This window comes from Asterias amurensis, chromosome 8 (genome assembly GCF_032118995.1).
Source record: "Asterias amurensis chromosome 8, ASM3211899v1".
Taxonomy (NCBI): Eukaryota; Metazoa; Echinodermata; class Asteroidea; order Forcipulatida; family Asteriidae; genus Asterias; species Asterias amurensis.
Genome location: NC_092655.1, coordinates 15,597,296 through 15,615,521, shown reverse-complemented (window position 1 = coordinate 15,615,521; position 18,226 = coordinate 15,597,296). Strand labels below are relative to the sequence as shown.

General features: G+C 40.9%; 1 protein-coding gene across 3 annotated transcripts in view; it reads left to right on the top strand.

Annotated features, from left to right (window-relative positions):
* Nucleotides 1-18,226, top strand: part of LOC139940460 (probable JmjC domain-containing histone demethylation protein 2C) — a 176,616-nt gene that overhangs the window by 139,036 nt on the left and 19,354 nt on the right. For all 3 annotated transcript variants that reach the window (XM_071936722.1, XM_071936723.1, XM_071936724.1), the window contains 3 exons: nucleotides 1,370-3,480; nucleotides 3,941-4,123; nucleotides 10,630-10,788. In XM_071936722.1, the coding sequence (XP_071792823.1) occupies nucleotides 1,370-3,480; nucleotides 3,941-4,123; nucleotides 10,630-10,788 (2,453 nt within the window). The remainder of the gene's footprint in view (nucleotides 1-1,369; nucleotides 3,481-3,940; nucleotides 4,124-10,629; nucleotides 10,789-18,226) is intronic.

Sequence of the window (18,226 nt, the reverse complement as noted above, 5' to 3'; positions counted from 1 at the left end):
GTTTGGATCTACCCAATTTGAGGACAAACATCTCCATTTTGTAGTTTTAGTTTGATATTTGCTTTTACTTCCTTGCGGCATTTCTCTCTCTCTCTTGACCAGAAAAACAAATCTAGCAGTGATCAATTAGTTATAAGTGTGTTCCCCCTCTACATACCAGTTTGGATCTACCCAATTTGAGGGAAAATATCTCCATTTTGTAGTTTATTTTTGTTTTTACTTAATACTACAAAAGTACATGTGACCCTGGTGGGGATCGGCCTCCCTCCCTAAAAATATCTTGACTTCCGAAAGGGGTTTTAAGTTGAAGCAGCTGATCAGGATGTTTCGGTGGCCAGTTCAGTTTCAGTCGTTTGCTCGAGAGATTTTATTAATTAGTAGGGTAGCTTTTAAATTTTATGTTATTATATGTATATTTTTTAACTGCACCTTGGTTTCTCTCCCACGTTGACCCCTAACACTTTCTTACTCTCTCTCCCTGGCACCAATCAACAACACAGAGGTGTTGTTTTTCTTTCTAACAATACAGAGACTGAGCCTCGAGGGCAGAATTGTGGAGAAGGTTTTTTGGTCTTTCCTTTTTTCCCCTCTTTTTTTCTTCTTCTTCCATTTTCAACCCCTGCCTGTCTCCTACGGCAGAGTTGTAGAAATGCAAGGGTGTGACTGAGCAGAAGCAAACATAAGGTTATTCCTCCAATATATTGTATCCTGCAGGCTCTGGGCCGCCAAAGTGCAAGTTTTTTTTCTTATTAGTTGTCGTTGAGTTCAAGATAAAAACGGTCATGTTAGGGCCTCCTTGTGGTTGAATGGTAGGGGATTAGGTTTGGAGTTATCAAAATGTTGCATTGTGTTATTCATGGGGGCCTGCTTTCCTTCTTCGACCCACGTTCTCATGGCTTGTGTGCCGCTGTCCCTAAAGACACTGCTTTGTTTGGTGTTCGGGCTGAGTCGGGGGATAGCAATTGTAACTGCTACCCCTAGGTTGGTGGGAATCGCCCAGACCTGTTGTTGCCATTGAAGGCATTGTGAAGTAGGTCAAACTGGGTTTCCTTTGAACAACCAAGACATATCATGGGTTACTTCAGCAGCAAAGGGCATAGAGCCCTGTAAGATTGCCTGGGCATTATTCAAATACGTCTGCCTTGTTTTCTGGAGACAGAAAAAGTACATTTGTTATTGTGAAGTTGTGGCGGTTGGAGTTTACTTCGAGCGACCTAGCCAATTTTTCTTGGTACTTGATCATGCTTAAAATGTATTTAACTTCTTGTTACAATCAATCTTGTGTTTGGTATAATGGTTGGTAGATTTCAAACAAAAAGTGTCTGTGAAGATTTGTTTAGTTATTCTTGTCTACTTTTCTCCTCTGCAGAAAAAATCACTAAAGAAAAGTCCTCCAGCAACCACAAGCCGAAGAAAGAGCGAAAGCGCAAACCCTGTGATCCCGTAACGACTGAAGATCCCAAGAAAGTGACATCCCCACCCAAGAGGCATCGGTCTAGATCAGCTAGCTCAGAGTCATCGCTGGACAAAGAGAAAGTGAAAGAGAAAGAGAAGGGACAAGACGAGGCCGAGAAATCCAAGGAGGAAGGCCCAAGTTTAAAGGAGGATTTAAAGGTTGAGAAGATTCTTCTCAGTAAAGAGGACAAGAAGAAAGAAAAAGAGGAGCAGAAGCGGGATAACAAAGAGGAGAAGAAATCCAAAGAGGACAAAAAGGAAAAGAAGGAGCGCAAACATCATCACCATCATTCTTCCCGCTCGCCGGATCACGAGAAACACTCGAGCCGTCATCGGAGCAAGTCGCGCAAGCACGGCAACGAGGAGAGGAAATCTGAAACCAAAGACAACACAAGCCTTGTTGCTAGTGAGGGTAGGGACATTGCACACACCGAGAGGAAACACCACAAAAGCAAACACAAGTCCAAAAACAGGGAGCCCAAAGCAAAGGTGGATTGTGAACCGACATCCTCTGACATTCAAAAGGAAACCCCTACCTCCACTGTTGTTGAGGACGACACACCAAAGTTATTTTTGTCCACGTCCATGCCCAGAGTCTCCAACTTTATCTCCCAGTGTGTCGCTAATATCATAACAAGGGAGGTGACACGCGATTTGGACACAAGCAAGCATCAACTTGCTTCCAGCAAAGACTCACAAACAAGGGTGTGGGCACCACCCAAAGTGTCTGAGCTTGATGCTGCAACTACGACCACAGTTGGACTTGTGACTGCTTGCATCTCGTCAACGGTGAATACCGAATCAGTAACCACTGCCTCCTCTACTGCTAGCAACACCTCCACACCTACTCTCTGGAATAGTCCAACACACGAAACTGTCCCTGTGTTGCCAACAAGTAATCCTGTCAGTCAGAACTCTGAAGCCGACACAGTGACTGAGCTTCCCTCTTCTGGGGAGACCATACCTCTTAGATCGGAGACAGAAGAGGAGGAAGGGAGAGAAAGAATTCAGCAAGAAATACTTAAGGCAGTATCGGAGTCAAGCCACGATCAGAGGAGAGACTCGGACACTGACGAATTTTGCAGCAGAGAGCCCAACACTGCTACCTCTCACCAATCGGACGACACGAGAGAAGCGGCTGACTCCAGGAGAGAATCAGAGGATTCAGAATCCAGGTTGAGAAGAGACGATCTCCACTCGAACAGTCGTCCATCAAGTGCCAAATTGACCTTTAGCGTCGCAGAGCCAGTTCAAGTGTACAGGGACCCTAGCCTGGTAGACACATCGGTGAGGCACATCGAATCTATCCAGCACTTCCAACATTTTAACCGTGAGCACACCCCTTCCCCTAGCCACAAGCTCTTAAGTCACTCACCTCACAGTACTCTGCGGGCAACGCCAACGGCAATCGGGGTAAAACCTACTCCTTTTGTGCCGTCGGCAGCCATCCCTTCAGTAGGCCACATTCCAGCGCATCACTCCTTACAGCGCCATCCAATGTTTTCCCAGGTTCACATGTATCCGCACCCACTGCCCCCTCATGGACTGGCCAACTACCCTGCCCCGCCACACCTGGCAGCGTTGGAGCAGCAGCACCTTCATCCTCCCCATGTGGCAGGATTCATTCACCAGGATTCCATAGCCCGTCTAAGACCTCAGCTGGCATACCCGACCCTCATCAGCCCTCAGCTCGTGGCGCAACTTCAGGCGCAGGGGCTCCATCCGGGGATATCAACATCGCAGCTGCAGTCGCTGTGGCAGCAGCAGCAGCAACAGCAGCAGCAGCATGCAGCCTCGCTTGGGATGCCCACTGCCTGGGTCGTGCATCCTGAGGAACTGACTCACATGCACCAGCAGCAGCAGCAACAGCAGGAGAAGGCGCAGCAAGCTCAGGGCCAGGTACACTCGTCGCAGTCGCATCCGGACAGTAAGCTGCACACGCCCAGGCCAACATCTCAACCTCCACACCAAGCAGCGACTGCACAACGGGATAACGCTAGAGATTCCACCGTCAGACATTACCAGGTAAGTCACTTTAACCTTACATTGTTATAATTCAAGCCAGGTACAACCATTTTCAAAGTCCACAAGTATGGTTTGAGTACTTACTCTTTTTAGTTAAACAAAAATTAATTGTGCTAATTTCAGTTAATCAACTTCTGGTTATTCAACTTATGGAAAAAATGGATACCGTATTTCCAGGTTTTACCCCAAGCCATTCACTCTCAGGAAGTTCAAGACAGATTGCTGCAAAGCAGGCCTGGAATTACACGCAGGACATGGCCTCGGTTGCCCCTGGTCTTGGCCTTGGTGCCCCCTAAAAAGTTTCCTGTAGACTCTTAAGAGTTTCTACTGGAAGTACCCTTTGCAAAATGAAAATGACCCTACCCTCTCAAAAATGTAATTCAAGGTCTGGCCAAGTGTTCATAATGTAGTTGAAATCCTTACCTAATGGTTTTTCTGTTTTGACTGAATGTCATTTCAGGAATACCCTCCAACTGATGCACAGGCCCTCGTTCAGCGCCACTTCCAGGAGTCGCTACGTAAACTTCAAGTCCCGTTTTCGTTCAATACCTCCTCTCCTACTAGCTCAGTGGGAAGTATCACCACAGGGACGGCGATACCCAAGAGAGAAGGCCATGTTATGAAGGATCCGCTCGAAAGACAGGTACGTTCACATACTTAACTAATTGCCCATTTCTTTTCCTTCATGTGATTTCTCAGGGTTTGTTGTTCTTCTGAATTCAGGTTTGTCTCTAATTCTCCAGGCATGCTTCCATTTTTTAAGCTGATCAGCTGATTTCCTCTTGTTCTTTTCAAAACAGTGCCATACATAACTGAAAAACACTTGATGGGCCATTTCCTCCTCTTTTTTTTTGCAATTAGAAAGTTGCACGTCTTGACTTCTCCCTGTTCTTTTCCAATATTCCAATAGTAACACAGGCCCAAAAGGGAGAAATATAAAATAGTCCACATTGTGTTCAAACCTGCAGCCGATTTCACGAAACTTACGCCATAAACGTTGCGCAAGTGGACTTACGCAGTTGCACAACATTTCGTGAAATCGCCTACTGTAGTGTAGTGGGTTTTTTCCCAGAGTCTGTACCTCCAGAACTGTAAAATTTTACATCAGAATTTTTGTTTTTTACGTTTCTAATTTTTAAGATCAGTAAAATTTATATATTCTTTTTGCCAAATCCATGTCAATGTTTTGTATCGTCAGCAGGGTTAAATTAAAGAGTTCGGGATTTCATTTTCTCAAGGTTTCTGTTTCACAACAAGCCATATCATCATCCATCATTTAAAGCGGTGTCTTTAAGACAAATCTCAAGTTTCACAAAAGCACATGAATTGGGCTCCGTTAAGTATCGTGTTCCGTCGGAAAGGTCTTTTAGCTTTGATGGTAAATTCCCCCCCCCCCCCCCTACCAATCTATTAATTTCTGTGATGCTAAAGAGTCGCAGTCGTGAAGTAGGAGACGGGTAGTTCATAATGGGGAAGAATACTACAGGGAGAATGCCCTAGAGGGGATTAACATGGAATGGAAATTTTTTCAAGATGTACCTAGTACTGCGTAGGAGGAGGCGGAGAGAGTTATCAATTTTGATGAGCACTAAAGACAGACACACGGACACCATTAGTAGATGGCAAAAAGATTGTCAGTTTTTTTGACTGGAGCGCGTTAAAAGTAACACTTACCCATCAATCAGTTTGGGGTACTTATAGGCTGCTTTGCGGGGTGCGTGTTTTACAACCTGTTTTAATTTGCATTTTTATTTTTTGAAAGTCGCACAGTCTTGGGTTCGGAGCTATTTGATGAGGTCGTTTGTTTATTGGATTGGGCATATGCATTCAAGGAAAGTGCAGAATAAATTTTTCTTTTCTTTGTGGATTGTGTACACACACCGAGTATCTGGTGACATTTAAGAAAAGGGGGGGGGGGTTATAGAGGATGACTTGAGAATATGAGAAAAACACCTGCAAGCTAACTTGGTGACAAGAGTCATTTATTGCCTGCCTCTGACAGATGTTCGCATAGCCTGTAGATATGGGAAAAAAATTACATAATATATATAAAGAAACGACGATGAATACTTTCCTGAAATTACCTGCCGAAAAAAAAAACAGTCTGTGAAAAGGTTGGAAAAAAACTTGCTGTGTGAATAATGTATGAGCAATTTTTTGTTTTTTTTTATTTTATTTTTTATTATATATTTAAATGTCACCTACAGTATCGACTTGTTTTTCCAGGGTAAATGTTTTTTATTTTATAATCTCATGGGATCGTGACATTTCTTTATTGGTTTGCATGGGTTAGTACCAAGCAGACTGAATTGAAGCAGTGTGTGTGTGTGTGTGTGTGTGTGAGTCGCATGAGGACATACCCCCAGCTTTAACGGGTTATGAGTCAGACGGTATGCTGAGGGAGTCGAACGTCTATTGCCCCATTCCTGTTCCTCCCTACACTTGGCGTCACTCTTGATTATGCGTAAATTAGCCGGTAATCACTGGCAACCCCTCTAAAGGCTGAATGAAGCCTCTAGGTCGGTCGGAGGGTATCCGCTGAACTCATAACCGTGCCGGGACCAGTCAGCAATAGGCCTGGTCAGACTACGAGAGCGGAGAGGGGGGGGGGGGGGGGGGAGGGAGAGGGGAAGTTTTAGCGGATGACAACTCCTTGGCAATGTTACAAGGGATTGAACTGATAATTTGCAAATATGACAGGGCATCAAGAGTCCCATTCGGATGGCTAGATTGCTTGCTTTGATTTTTTTTGTATTGAGGGGTACTTGCACTTTTGGGTTGACTCAGTTTTGGCTGAGCTGTCCTTGACGAATGTCTGGTTTTAATTTCAGTCGAGAATTTTTTTCCCCCATGCACTTTCTGCCATGCTGTGTCCCCCCCCCCCCCCAAAAAAAGTAACCGACAACAACTTTAATTTCAAAAAATTGATTTCTTGAAAGGGGAGGTTTATATTAGTAAATGAATGATTAATCACTTTAAAAACAAGTTTTTATCTCATTTTAAATAGATTTACTTCAATCAAATGGTCATTTTGTCAATATTTATTTGAGCAAGAAACGCCAATCCACCCACTGTTCAAAATGATAACTTAGCAGTTTCCAAACATTATTCTGAGTAATTCCTATGTTTTCCCCCCCTCGTTGTTCCTAACTAATGACATTAATTGCCAACCCCCATACGTGTGTCAAAGAGATCGCTATCGGGGCATTTCGGAGTGTATGTACTTTGACTTGTTATAGAGGCAGGCCTTGTTGTCCTTCGTGTGCTCATTGCCATGCGGGGAGGCAGCTGTATCAACATGCATTTACCTGGCTTGTCTTAGGGGGTCAGGGCGAGTGTTGTTGAAGTCATATTTTTCTCTCTCAACTAAACGCAAAATCGATAGTGCTATAAATGGACTAAACAAACCGCTGAAGCAGATTATAAAACATTCTTAGAAAACTGTTGTTACTGTTGGGTGTTTTTGCACGGGTGCATCTTTTCAGTTGATAAGCTGATTTTATCTTTTTGTTTCTTCTTAATGGCAGTGGACATTTGGTTATTACTCAAAATAATTATTAGCATAAAACCTTACTTGGTAACGAGTAATGGGGAGTATAAAACATTGTGAGAAACGGCTCCCTCTGAAGTAACGTAGTTTTCTAGAAAGAAGTAATTTTCCACAAATTTTATTTTGAGACCTCAGAATTAGACTTTGAGGTCTCGAAATCAAGCATCTGAAAGCACACAACTTTGTGTGACAAGGGTGTTTTTTCTTTCATTATTATCTCGCAACTTCGACGACCAATTGAGCTCAAATTTTCACAGGTTTGTTATTTTATCCATATGTTGAGATATACCAAGTGAGAAGACTGGTCTTTGACAATTACCAATAGTGTCCAGTGTCTTTAAAAGCGTTAAGGAAACTGGAAAATAATGTGTTAAGAGTAGTGTTCCCCTCCTTTTTCTTCTTCACTTTAGAAAATTACAAAGTTGCATGCACATCATCATCATGTTGTCAGGAATCATTTAAAGGGAAGGTATATATTTGGTGATCATTTTTGAAACTAATGGCAGTAACAGTTTTCTTGGTTAGAAGTTCGGCAGCTTTCGATAGTATAAAGCTTTTTGAGAATCATTTACTTTGAAGTTTTGAGGTTATGAAAAATAAAATCTTTTTTTCCCCAAAAAAATTTGAATCTGAGAAATCTGAGAGAATGTTACAGATTGTGTACACCAATTACAGCATACTCTTTCTATGTGGATATAACAAAACAATATCTCGAAAAAATGCTACAGCCTTTAAAAATGAAATCTGCATTTGTATATGTCTCTATGGCCTCCTTTAAAGCAATGCACATGAGTGCCTGAATGTTATGTCTTTATGGCTTCCTTTAAAGCGATGCACATGAGTGCCTGAGTGTTATGTCTTTATGGCTTCCTTTAAAGCCATTGGACACTTTCGGTAAACAGTATTGTCCAAGTCCCACGTTTCGCCGCCGTGTCATGACATGTGTTTAAAATAAATCCGGAATTGTCGCTATCGAGAATTGATATTGTTAAAATGTTTTCTCAAAAAGTAAAGCATTTCATTGAATAATATTTCAAGAGAAGTCTTTCACCATTACCTTCTGTAAACCCTGTAAATTATTTGTAAATCTGTGAACTTTTTATTTTTTTTCTGTACCGAAAGTGTATAATGGCTTTAAAGCAATGCACATGAGTGCCTGAATGTTTGAAATGTCTTGAGAGGAACATGTAGGCGCAAGCTGGAGCATTATTATTCCCAGTTTGGCGCCGGCTTTCTACACACTCAAATGTCACCACAGGCTCTTTGTGCACTAAAACTGAATATGAGTCGGATTCAGCGTATTTTTATCTCATTTTGATCCCCCTCACTTTCTTTCATGGTATTCTTTTTATATGTATTTGTTTTTTCTTTGCTTTTTTTTCTTGTTTCATGCCAGACATACAAAAAAAAACTCCGAGGGTTTCTTATGAAAGTTATACTTGGCATTCAAGAAGTTTTTATTTAATTTTTTTATTTAAAGCCATTGGACCCTTTCGGTAAACAGTGTTGTCCAAGGCCCACACTTTGTGTACCGCAACTTCTATAACAAATAACAGACCTGTGAAAATTTAGGCTCAATCGGTCTTCGGAGTCGGGAGAAAACAACGGAAAAACCTACTCTTGTTTTCGGCGCGTTTCGCCGTGTCATGACATGTGTTTAAAATAAATCCGTAATTCTCGTTAACGAGAATTTGTATTGTTTTGCTGTTTTCTCAAAAAGTAAAGCATTTCATGGAATAATATTTCAAGAGAAGTCTTTCACCATTGCCTTCTGTAAACCCTGTAAGTTATTTGTAAATCTGTGAACTTTTTTTTTTTTTTCTGAACCGAAAGGGTCCAATGGCTTTAAGCATAACCACATTCATTGAGAGAAATAACTCTTTGTATCTTTGACTATCAAATTCCAAATCAAACAAGCTTATGTGGAAGCTTTTACAGGGAAGATATCAGTTTGGTTATCACTCTTAAAGGAACACGTCGCCTTGGATCAGACGAGTTGGTCTATAAAAAGCGTTTGTAACCGTTTTTTAATAAAATGCATATGGTTGGAAAGACATTTTAAAAGTAGAAAACAATGATCCACACAAATTTGCCTTGAAATTGCGAGGTTTTCCTTGTACTGTGCGAACTTACACGGTCGGCCATTTATGGGAGTCAAAATTTTGCAATTTCGAGGCATGGTTGTGTGGATCATTGTATTCTACTTTTACAACATCTTTCTACCCATATGCATTTTATAACAAACGGTTACAAACGTTTTTCAAAGACCACCTCGACCGATCCAAGGCAACGATTTCCTTTAAAGATCATGGCAATATAATCCTGGTTTCTACGTAACGCTACTCAGATTGTGTATTGCTATTAGGGATAATTCTTCCTGCGTGAACATAACCGCTCTGGTTTTTGGGCGATATCTAAAAAAAAGCGACCACCCTATTCATATAGGATGAAAACAATCGAACGGTTCTGAAAACCAAACATATACCTTGTCTTTAAAGGGATACTGAATCTGTGATTGGGCAATGGATCTGAGATTGGCCAATGAACTGATCGGGCAATTAAGCTGTGATCGGTAATATGAATCTGTGATTGGGCAATGAATCTGTGATTGGGCAATGAATCTGTGATCGGGCAATGGATCTGTGATCGGGCAATGGATCTGTGATCGGGCAATGAATCTGTGATCGGTCAATGAATCTTTGGTTGGGCAATGGATCTGTGATCGGGCAATGAATCTGTGATTGGGCACTGGATCTGTGATCGGGCAATGGATCTGTAATCTGGCAATGGATCTGTGATCGGGCAATGAATCTGTGATTGGGCAATGAATCTGTGATCAATCAATGAATCTTTTGTTGGGCAATTATTCTGTGATCTGGCAATGAATCTGTGGCCCCTTGTATTTTTGGTTTAACGGACGCAGTAATTCATGCAAATTGTTAACTTACGCAGACAGATCTGGGGACTCCTAATTTCCTTTCATTACTTCAGGGATTTTTTCGGTGAAACTGTTATTGAAACGATAAAAGCTTGTGTAAATAATTACTGATATGTCAAACGTGTTTTGGATTTTAAAATGCAAATATCAGGGAAACTCTTGCAGTGGATAAATAGTTGATTTAAGTTTTGGAGAGATCATCAGCTGGATTATTCAAAGAAATCCAAAGTTAATCAAAATGCCAGTTGTTGAACTTAAACTCTTAAATCTTAAACTCCCCAATGAATGAGACAAACCTGTCGTATAAAAAAGGGAATTAGTGTAACTTTGCTTGAGGGGAAATTTAGCGAAGCAAAGTGTCACTTAAAAGTCAATTATTTATACCCCTTAAATTCATTGCTACCATCTGACTTAAAAACAATATGATCGCTTGAAGTTGCATGGCTCGATTTTGATAGAAACTTTCTTCTTCTTTTTTTTCTTTTTTCCTTTTCTTTTTTCTTCTCTTTAAATAAAATAAAAATTAATACCAATCCAAAATAATATATCTCACAACATGTTTTGTGTAACTTTTTGTAAATTTTTTTGGTGAACACCCAAAATTGGAAAAGCAAAGTAGAGAATTACTCTTAATGGTGGTTATTTTTTTTTGCTTTTTCAGTTGTCATCAGACAAGTTTGACCCGGAGGAGAGGACAAGGCGAGAACGAGAAGAAAAAGAGCTGGAATGGCAGAGATTACAGCGAGACAAGGAGTTGAAACAACTCCAGCAACAGAGGGAGCGAGAGCTTGAACGGAGACTACAGCCGGACAAAGGACAGGTATGTACTATCCATACACATTGAGTTGATGACTAGACTTATTTCGAAGCTCTTATAGATTAATGGTAGAGACTGCATTATAGGCTATGAGTAGTACTAATGGGGGTGAGTTTGACTGGAGGCTACAACCTGAGAAAGGTCAGGTATGTATCCATACACATTGAGTTGATGACTAGACTTATTTCAAAGCTCTTATAGATTAATGGTAGAGACTGCTGTATAGGCTATGAGTAGTACTAATGGGGGTGAGTTTGAATGGAGACTACAACACAAGAAAGGTCAGTTATGTGTCCATACACATTGAGTTGATGACTAGACTTGTTTTAAAGCGCTAGTATAGATTAATGGTAGAGACTGCATATGTTGTGAGTAGTACTAATGGACAATCGAAAGTGCACTGACATAAACCACCACTCGAACAAGTGCTACACTTTTAGTAATGTATCTGCCCTGTAGGAATCTGCCATTGGTACAAGCTAGCTTGGTGGTCGATTGCGTTCAGTTACCAGCAGATATACAAAAAATGTATTTAACTCTGCTGAATGTTAAATGCTTAAAAAAATGGTTTTGATAAATGCCTTTTAAATTTTGTTTTCTTGATATTCCTTGAGGTTCTTTTGAAAACATCCTTGCGAATGTTTTTGTTGTGCTTAAAAATGTTTTTATTTTAGGATGTGTTCTAATTCTTAGGCAATTGTTGTGTTGAGTGTTTTGACAATCTGTTTTGCTTGACCACTTAGAAGCACTGTACTCTCCCGTGTCTCTCCATTTGTTGATGTAGTTTCTGAATCATCTTAAAGGTTTGCCCTCATTGTGCTTTTCCTAACATCTGTCTGCTCTCATGACTTGGGTGTGCCATGGAGAAGAAGAAGAATATGAAGCACAAGAGTCCCTATAGCAACTAAGAAACACATCATCCCGGCCGATTTCCTCATGTCATTGAAAGGGGGGGGGGGGTAGAGAAAATGTGTCAGGCCGGAGTCTGACGTGCATTGCTTGGTCTAGATAGTTTACAATGAGCTGAGGGGCACAGAGCCACACACTGGAGTAAGGCCAAGTTAAACAAAAAACATGTTCAGCGTCCTGACGTTTTGCAATAAAGGTATGAGGCGTCTTTTTTTTTTTTCTCCCTTCCCTCACAAAATGGACTCCAAACACATTTTAAAGACAATCGGCTTGGCTGAAACAAAAAAATTGTATGAGATCATTTAAATTCATCTTTTTGATGGGGGAAATTTGGGGAATATTGTTTTCCCATAAAATAAACGAGAAATAGAGAGGCTGCCTCACAAAAGGAAGCAGACGGGGACGCTAAACATTATTTATTTTGTACTTGGCCTAATAGATTGGCCTAAATATTGAGAGGACTGGTCTGAAATGCGATCAGACCTCGCTGCTGCACACAAGCTCCTTCAAAACATGATGCATGATTCAAGCTTTATAACTCAACCTTCCCATGACATTGGAGACATATTTCTTAAGGGGGTGGGTGCTGGGAGGAGGAGGAGGAGGGGGGGGGTTCGGGATCGATTTATCCCTGGTGTTAATCTCATGTTGGAGAGATGGTGGTTGTGTTGTGCTTGCACTGCACTCTTGGGGGTACTTGAAGATGCTGTTTTATAAACACTTGAAGTCCTCATGCCGGGCATAAAAGCACAAAATACAAAGTGTGAGTTTTAAAGGGTTTTGATAACTTTTGTAGATCAATTTTGTTGGCAGTGACATGAATCCCTAGTCACTGTGAATGAAGATGTAGGCCTATGTCATTTAGTTTGCCTGTAGAAGTTGCAGCTTCATTAGTCGTCAAGATTTCGAAGAAAAAAAATATATATAAAAATCTCAGAGCAATGTTTTCAGGAGAGTCATGTAAAATCGTTGTACATGCTAAAATAGTTTTTGTATTAATTCTCAAAAACTACAGCACCTCAGCAATTAATATTTTAAGACAAGCTTTCTACCATCATTATCTTTAAACCATGTCTGTTTTATGTAAATCTGTGGAAGTTTTTTGTGTTGTTTCGAACCATAAGTACCCAAACCCTAACCTTGAAGAATGATGGGGGGAGGGTGGGTGTGAGAGAACATCCTAATGTGGTTAGAGTGTTCATGGATTTTTTTCTCTTCTTCAACATGATTGTCATCGGTGTCTATAATGGTGAACAAAATTCACAAGACGTTTTTAATATTTCTATAAATGTTTGTCTGACTTCATCTGTCTTTCCCTCCCTGTAGACAGTGCCCGCCTTTCTCTCCAAGTTCTTTTGTTCCCTAAAGGTTATACACATACAAAAATATCTGACAAAAGTCCTTTAAATGTCAGCTTTGCTTTGAGGGAAGACTAGACAATGGCCGGTGAGATTTTAAGTTTGAAAAAAAAGGAGGAAAAAAAAAAAAGGGGGGATCAGAATCCGCGACAACATGTTGACGCTGAATTGATGAGTTGTGATCAATTCGCTTTTATTTGTAAAGAGATGGTGATAATGCCGTCTCCAGCACTCTTGCCCAAATCCCTCGCGACTTCATTATTTCCGGCTAAGGATTCCCCGTGTGGCTAAGGGGATACAATAGACGGAGGGAACCGTTTCTCATCTGCCGTGCTGTGAGTCTGTCTGTCTGTCTGGAGCGAGTTTCTTCTTCTCCCGTCCTGGGTATAATCTTTCTCTATGGTATAATTATTTAGGATGTATAGTGTGGCCAACTTAAAAGAAAAAAAAATAAGACAAAAAAGTACTTGGTTATGTAAAATAATTCTGAATTATTTGACTGCTTTTTTTTATTGGTTAAAAAAAAATAAATCCCCAGTAGACTTTCATCACAGTGCAGTCATCTTGTTTTTATTCCCCCCCCCCCCCCTCCTTCAAATAAAATTTTCACCGCATATGAGGCTTCCATTTGGCAAAAAAAATAGTCAGATCCCATTGTTTGTATGAGGAGAATCACTAGTCCATATTGCTAATTGAACATTTGGAACATGACAAATATGGTGGCAGCCTGTTGAATAGTTTTACTGAAAGGGAATGTACACAGTGTGTTAATCACTCTATAAACAAATGGCAATAGAAACCTTTGGTAAGAGGCATAAATCAGCTTTTGATAGTATAAAGCATTCTGAGAAAGTTTCACTTCGAGGTAATGAGTTTATGTCAAAAGATAACAGTTTTATGCCCCAAAAATTTGAATCTGAGAAGTGCTACCGGGTAATGCATTAGATTGAGCTTTCCCATTTAGGATCATTCTTCCTGCATTGACATGCAACCACCTTGTGATGTGCAACCATCGTTTTCTTGACGTTTTCTTGGTTTTATTGTGAACATCTGCAGACAAATTAAATTGTTCTTTGTTAATTACAAACTTTTATATGACATTAACAAGATAGTATGGCACACAGCCTTTAAGAAGTCGATACTGGTGGGCAGTGCTTTTAGTGTTTGTGCGTATTGGCCCAGGGACTCTGGGGGTTGGCAAGTGACATGTTGATCTGCGGTCTACTAGAGTAGCAGTATCTTCTACTGCCACTGGACAAAGAGACAACCTAAGGAGGGAATGAGGGCAGGATCACATGGAAATCAATGGAGACTAGATCAATTGCTTCATGGTGATGGATGAGAAAAAGGTCTCATGTCCCCCTTCATGTAGGAGGCTTGGGTTTAATGCAAGCAATCTCAGACTTGATTGGGTGATGTTGGTCACATGGGGGAGAGCAGGGGACTTAATTGGGTGATGTTGGTCACATGGGGGGAAGGGCAGGGGACTTGATTGGGTGATGTTTGTCACATGGGGGGAAGGGCAGGAGACTTGATTGGGTGATGTTGGTCACGGTGGAGGGGATAGGATTTGATTGGTTGGTCACATGGTGAGGGCTGTTGACTTGATTGGGCAATGTTGGTCACATGGGGAAGGGCAGGACCGTAGACAGAATCTGTCCAAACGTTGTCAGCGTTTAGATCAGTGTGCTTCTGAGTGTCTTCTGGATTGTAGACAGGGTTTTCAAATTTTACAGATGTTGTTTTATGCATATGTTGAGGTACACCAAGTGAGCATACAGGGCCCAATTTCATGGCTCTGCTTACCGTAAGCACAGAATCGGCGCTTATGGTAGCAGGGAATTCCGTGCTTATGGCAAGCGTATTGCACGGGTTAGCGGGAACTTCCATTTGAAACAATTTCAAGGCCATGACAAAAGCAACAGAGGCTGTGGCCTCCATGAAATTATAGGCCTGTTAATAAATTGAATGCACCACCCCTCTTATAGGTTTGTCTGGCACAGTTTCCAGTCCTGATTAGCTATGTAGATTTGATTATGATTTCTCATACTTTACTTGCCATGCTCAAAACCTCCTTGACTAAAATAAGAAAGCCTCTTCGCACAGCACTGACAAGCAGACAAGACAACATCTTAAGTGCTTAGAATGCCATGGGGAGTTATGGCTTAGGTGCTTCACTGTCTGTGCTAGGTTTACTCCAGGGGTTTTGGGCATCAGGGGGGGATGTGGTTTGCATTTATGATGAGATAAAGACATTTTGTCATGTGGGTTTGTTTGATCCAATCCCATCAGGGCCTGATTTCATAGCGATGCTTAACGGTAAGCAAATTTTCATGCTTATACTGTAGCAGAAATGAAGGTGTAAGCGTATTTCACAAGTTAGCAAGAAAATTAGGCGGCTGTCTTGTGCGTTCACCGTGGATTTGCATTGTGATGTCATTCATTTTCGTGCAGAAAGCACCACAAAGTTAGCATGCCTTTTCCGTGTGCTTACGGTACGCAGTAAGCACAAAATTGGCTGTTTAGCAGCTCTGTGAAACTGGGCTCAGAGCCGATTAATTAAGCACAAAAAATAGCTAAGCATAACCAAATTATGATTACCAGACTTTTTGTAATGATTTGCTTCCTGAAATTGTCCTCTCTGTGGTGACCACCGACCACCGACCCCCCCCCCCCCCCACCCCCCGTAATAAAGAAAAGAAGAAGTTTAAATTCAAAGCCCAATCCTCATATTTTTTCTTCTTAAGAAGAAGAAAAAAAAAATGAAATTGAATACCTGTTTGTTTTCTCTATGAAGTTTTTCTCACTGGTGAGCACGGACATTTTTGTTTAACTAATGGATCTGTGAATACAACGAGTGTTTTGTTTTTTGAGAGGCGGCCACAGACAGTCTGCCGCCTTGTCTGAGGTGTGTAGCACTCTGCGACTCTAAACGACAATGAAGAGGGGAGTTCTATGTTCTGCAATTCCTTCAACCACTTCGTATTTCAGTCTTTAAAGGCACCGCAGCCAATTTCACGAAACGCTAAGATTAATCCTATCTCGAGTCAGGACAGAAGTAAGGATGGGTTTCATGCTTCTAATGTCTATGGGTACGGAACTTAAAGGCAGTGGACACTATTGGTAATTACTCAAAATAATTATTAGCATAAAACCTTTCTTGGTGACAAGTAATAGGGAGAGGTTGGTGGTATAAAACATTGTGAGAAACAGCTCCCTCTGAAGTGCCATAGTTTTGGAGAAAGAAGTAATTTTCCACGAATTTGATTTCGAGACCTCAAGTTTAGAACTTGAGGTCTCGAAATCAACCATCAAAACGCACACAACTTCGTGTGACAAGGGTGTTTTCTTCTTTCATTATTATCTCGCAACTTTAATGACCGATTGAGGTCAAATTTTCACAGGTTTGTTATTTTCTGCATATGTTGAGATACACCAACTGTGAAAGCTAGTCTTTGACAATTACCAATAGTGTCCACTCCCTTTAACTTAATCATAAGTTAGGAAGAGTTTGGTGAAATCGACGGCTGGACACGTTTGGTAATTGTCAAAGACCAGTATTCTCACTTGGTGTGTACCAACATCTGCATAAAATTAACAAACCTGTGAAAATTTGGGCTCAATCGGTCATCGAAGTGAGAAATTACCTCTTTCTCAAAAACTACGCTACTTCAGAGGGAGTTGTTTCTGACAATGTTTTATACTATCAACAGCTCTCCATTGCTCACTACCACACATGATCTTACGCTAATATATATTTTGAGTACTTACCAACCGTGTCTAGCAGCCGATTTAACAAAATGCTGAGATCAATCCTATCGTCCAGTTAGGATGAGTAACTCTTCTTTACTTGGGATGGGTAAAATGCTCCCTAACGTCTATGGATACAGAACTTAACTCGTCGTAAGTCCCAAGATTAATCCTAAGTTCGGAAGAGTTTTGCGAAATCGACAGCAGTGCCTTTAACACTATTCAACAAGGAGTCTCTCTTTGCCTTCCTGCTGCGATTTCATTCATTGTGTGTACGAGGGGGTTTGGAGGATGTTAGAGATGTGAGGGGTTTTTCTTGCAGCTGTCAGTGGCCAGGATAAACACCCTTTACGTTGTAAACTCCGTTCACACTGACGCCTTGTGAGAGAGACGAATCAATACTTGTGGATTGGATTGTCACAGAAAAAACATACTCAACCCTTCTCTTTTTTTTTTCCTCCGCCGACTTTTTATCTGGCAAGCATTACAGAATCTTGCAGGAATTGCACTTGCACTTTTTATAGAAAGTGAATCTTGTGCTAGTTGACACTAAATTTGTACCTCCATGTGCTATAACCAACAGGATTCCCAATTTAGTAAAGCTGTTAAGCAGAAAATTTTGGTAAACTGTCACTTCTGAGCAAGACTGTTTTTGTGCTTAGCAAGTTTTTGTGCTTACAGGCTTTATGAAATTGGGCCCTGTAACGGATAGACCTTCATAGATTATGTATATAGAGACTGATTATTGCTAACTGTCATTGGTTAACCTTCACCTCATTTTCAAAACACTCCTTCATGTTTTCAGGAGATAAAAATTAACAAACATCAATTTGCCAGCTGCAAAACTAATTTGATAAGGGGATGTTTCTCATCAACAAAATCCTTAAAGAAAAAATGTTATAAAAAACCACTATGCAGAACCACCCGTACTCATTTAGAGATTAGCATAACATGGTGCTACAGCAAACCTTGTTATATCGTATTTTTACCAGGCAAAGTTTCAAATCCCACTAACTTTGCAGAGGGTTTTGTGGTGAGAAGTTGAGCGGTGTATTTTCACCATGCAAAGTTTCAAATCCTACTCACTTTGCAGCGGGTTTTGTGGTGAGAAGTTGAGCGGTGTATTTTCACCATGCACAGTTTCAAATCCTACTCCGTTTGCAGCGGGTTTTGTGGTGAGAAGATGAGTGGTGTATTTTCACCATGCACAGTTTCAAATCCTACTCCGTTTGCAGCGGGTTTTATGGTGAGAAGTTGAGTGGTGTATTTTCACCATGCACAGTTTCAAATCCTATTCACTTTGCAGCGGGTTTTGTGGTGAGAAGTTGAGCGGTGTATTTTCACCATTCACAGTTTCAAATCCTACTCACTTTGAAGCGGGTTTTATGGTGAGAAGTTGAGCAGTGCATTTTCACCATGCAAAG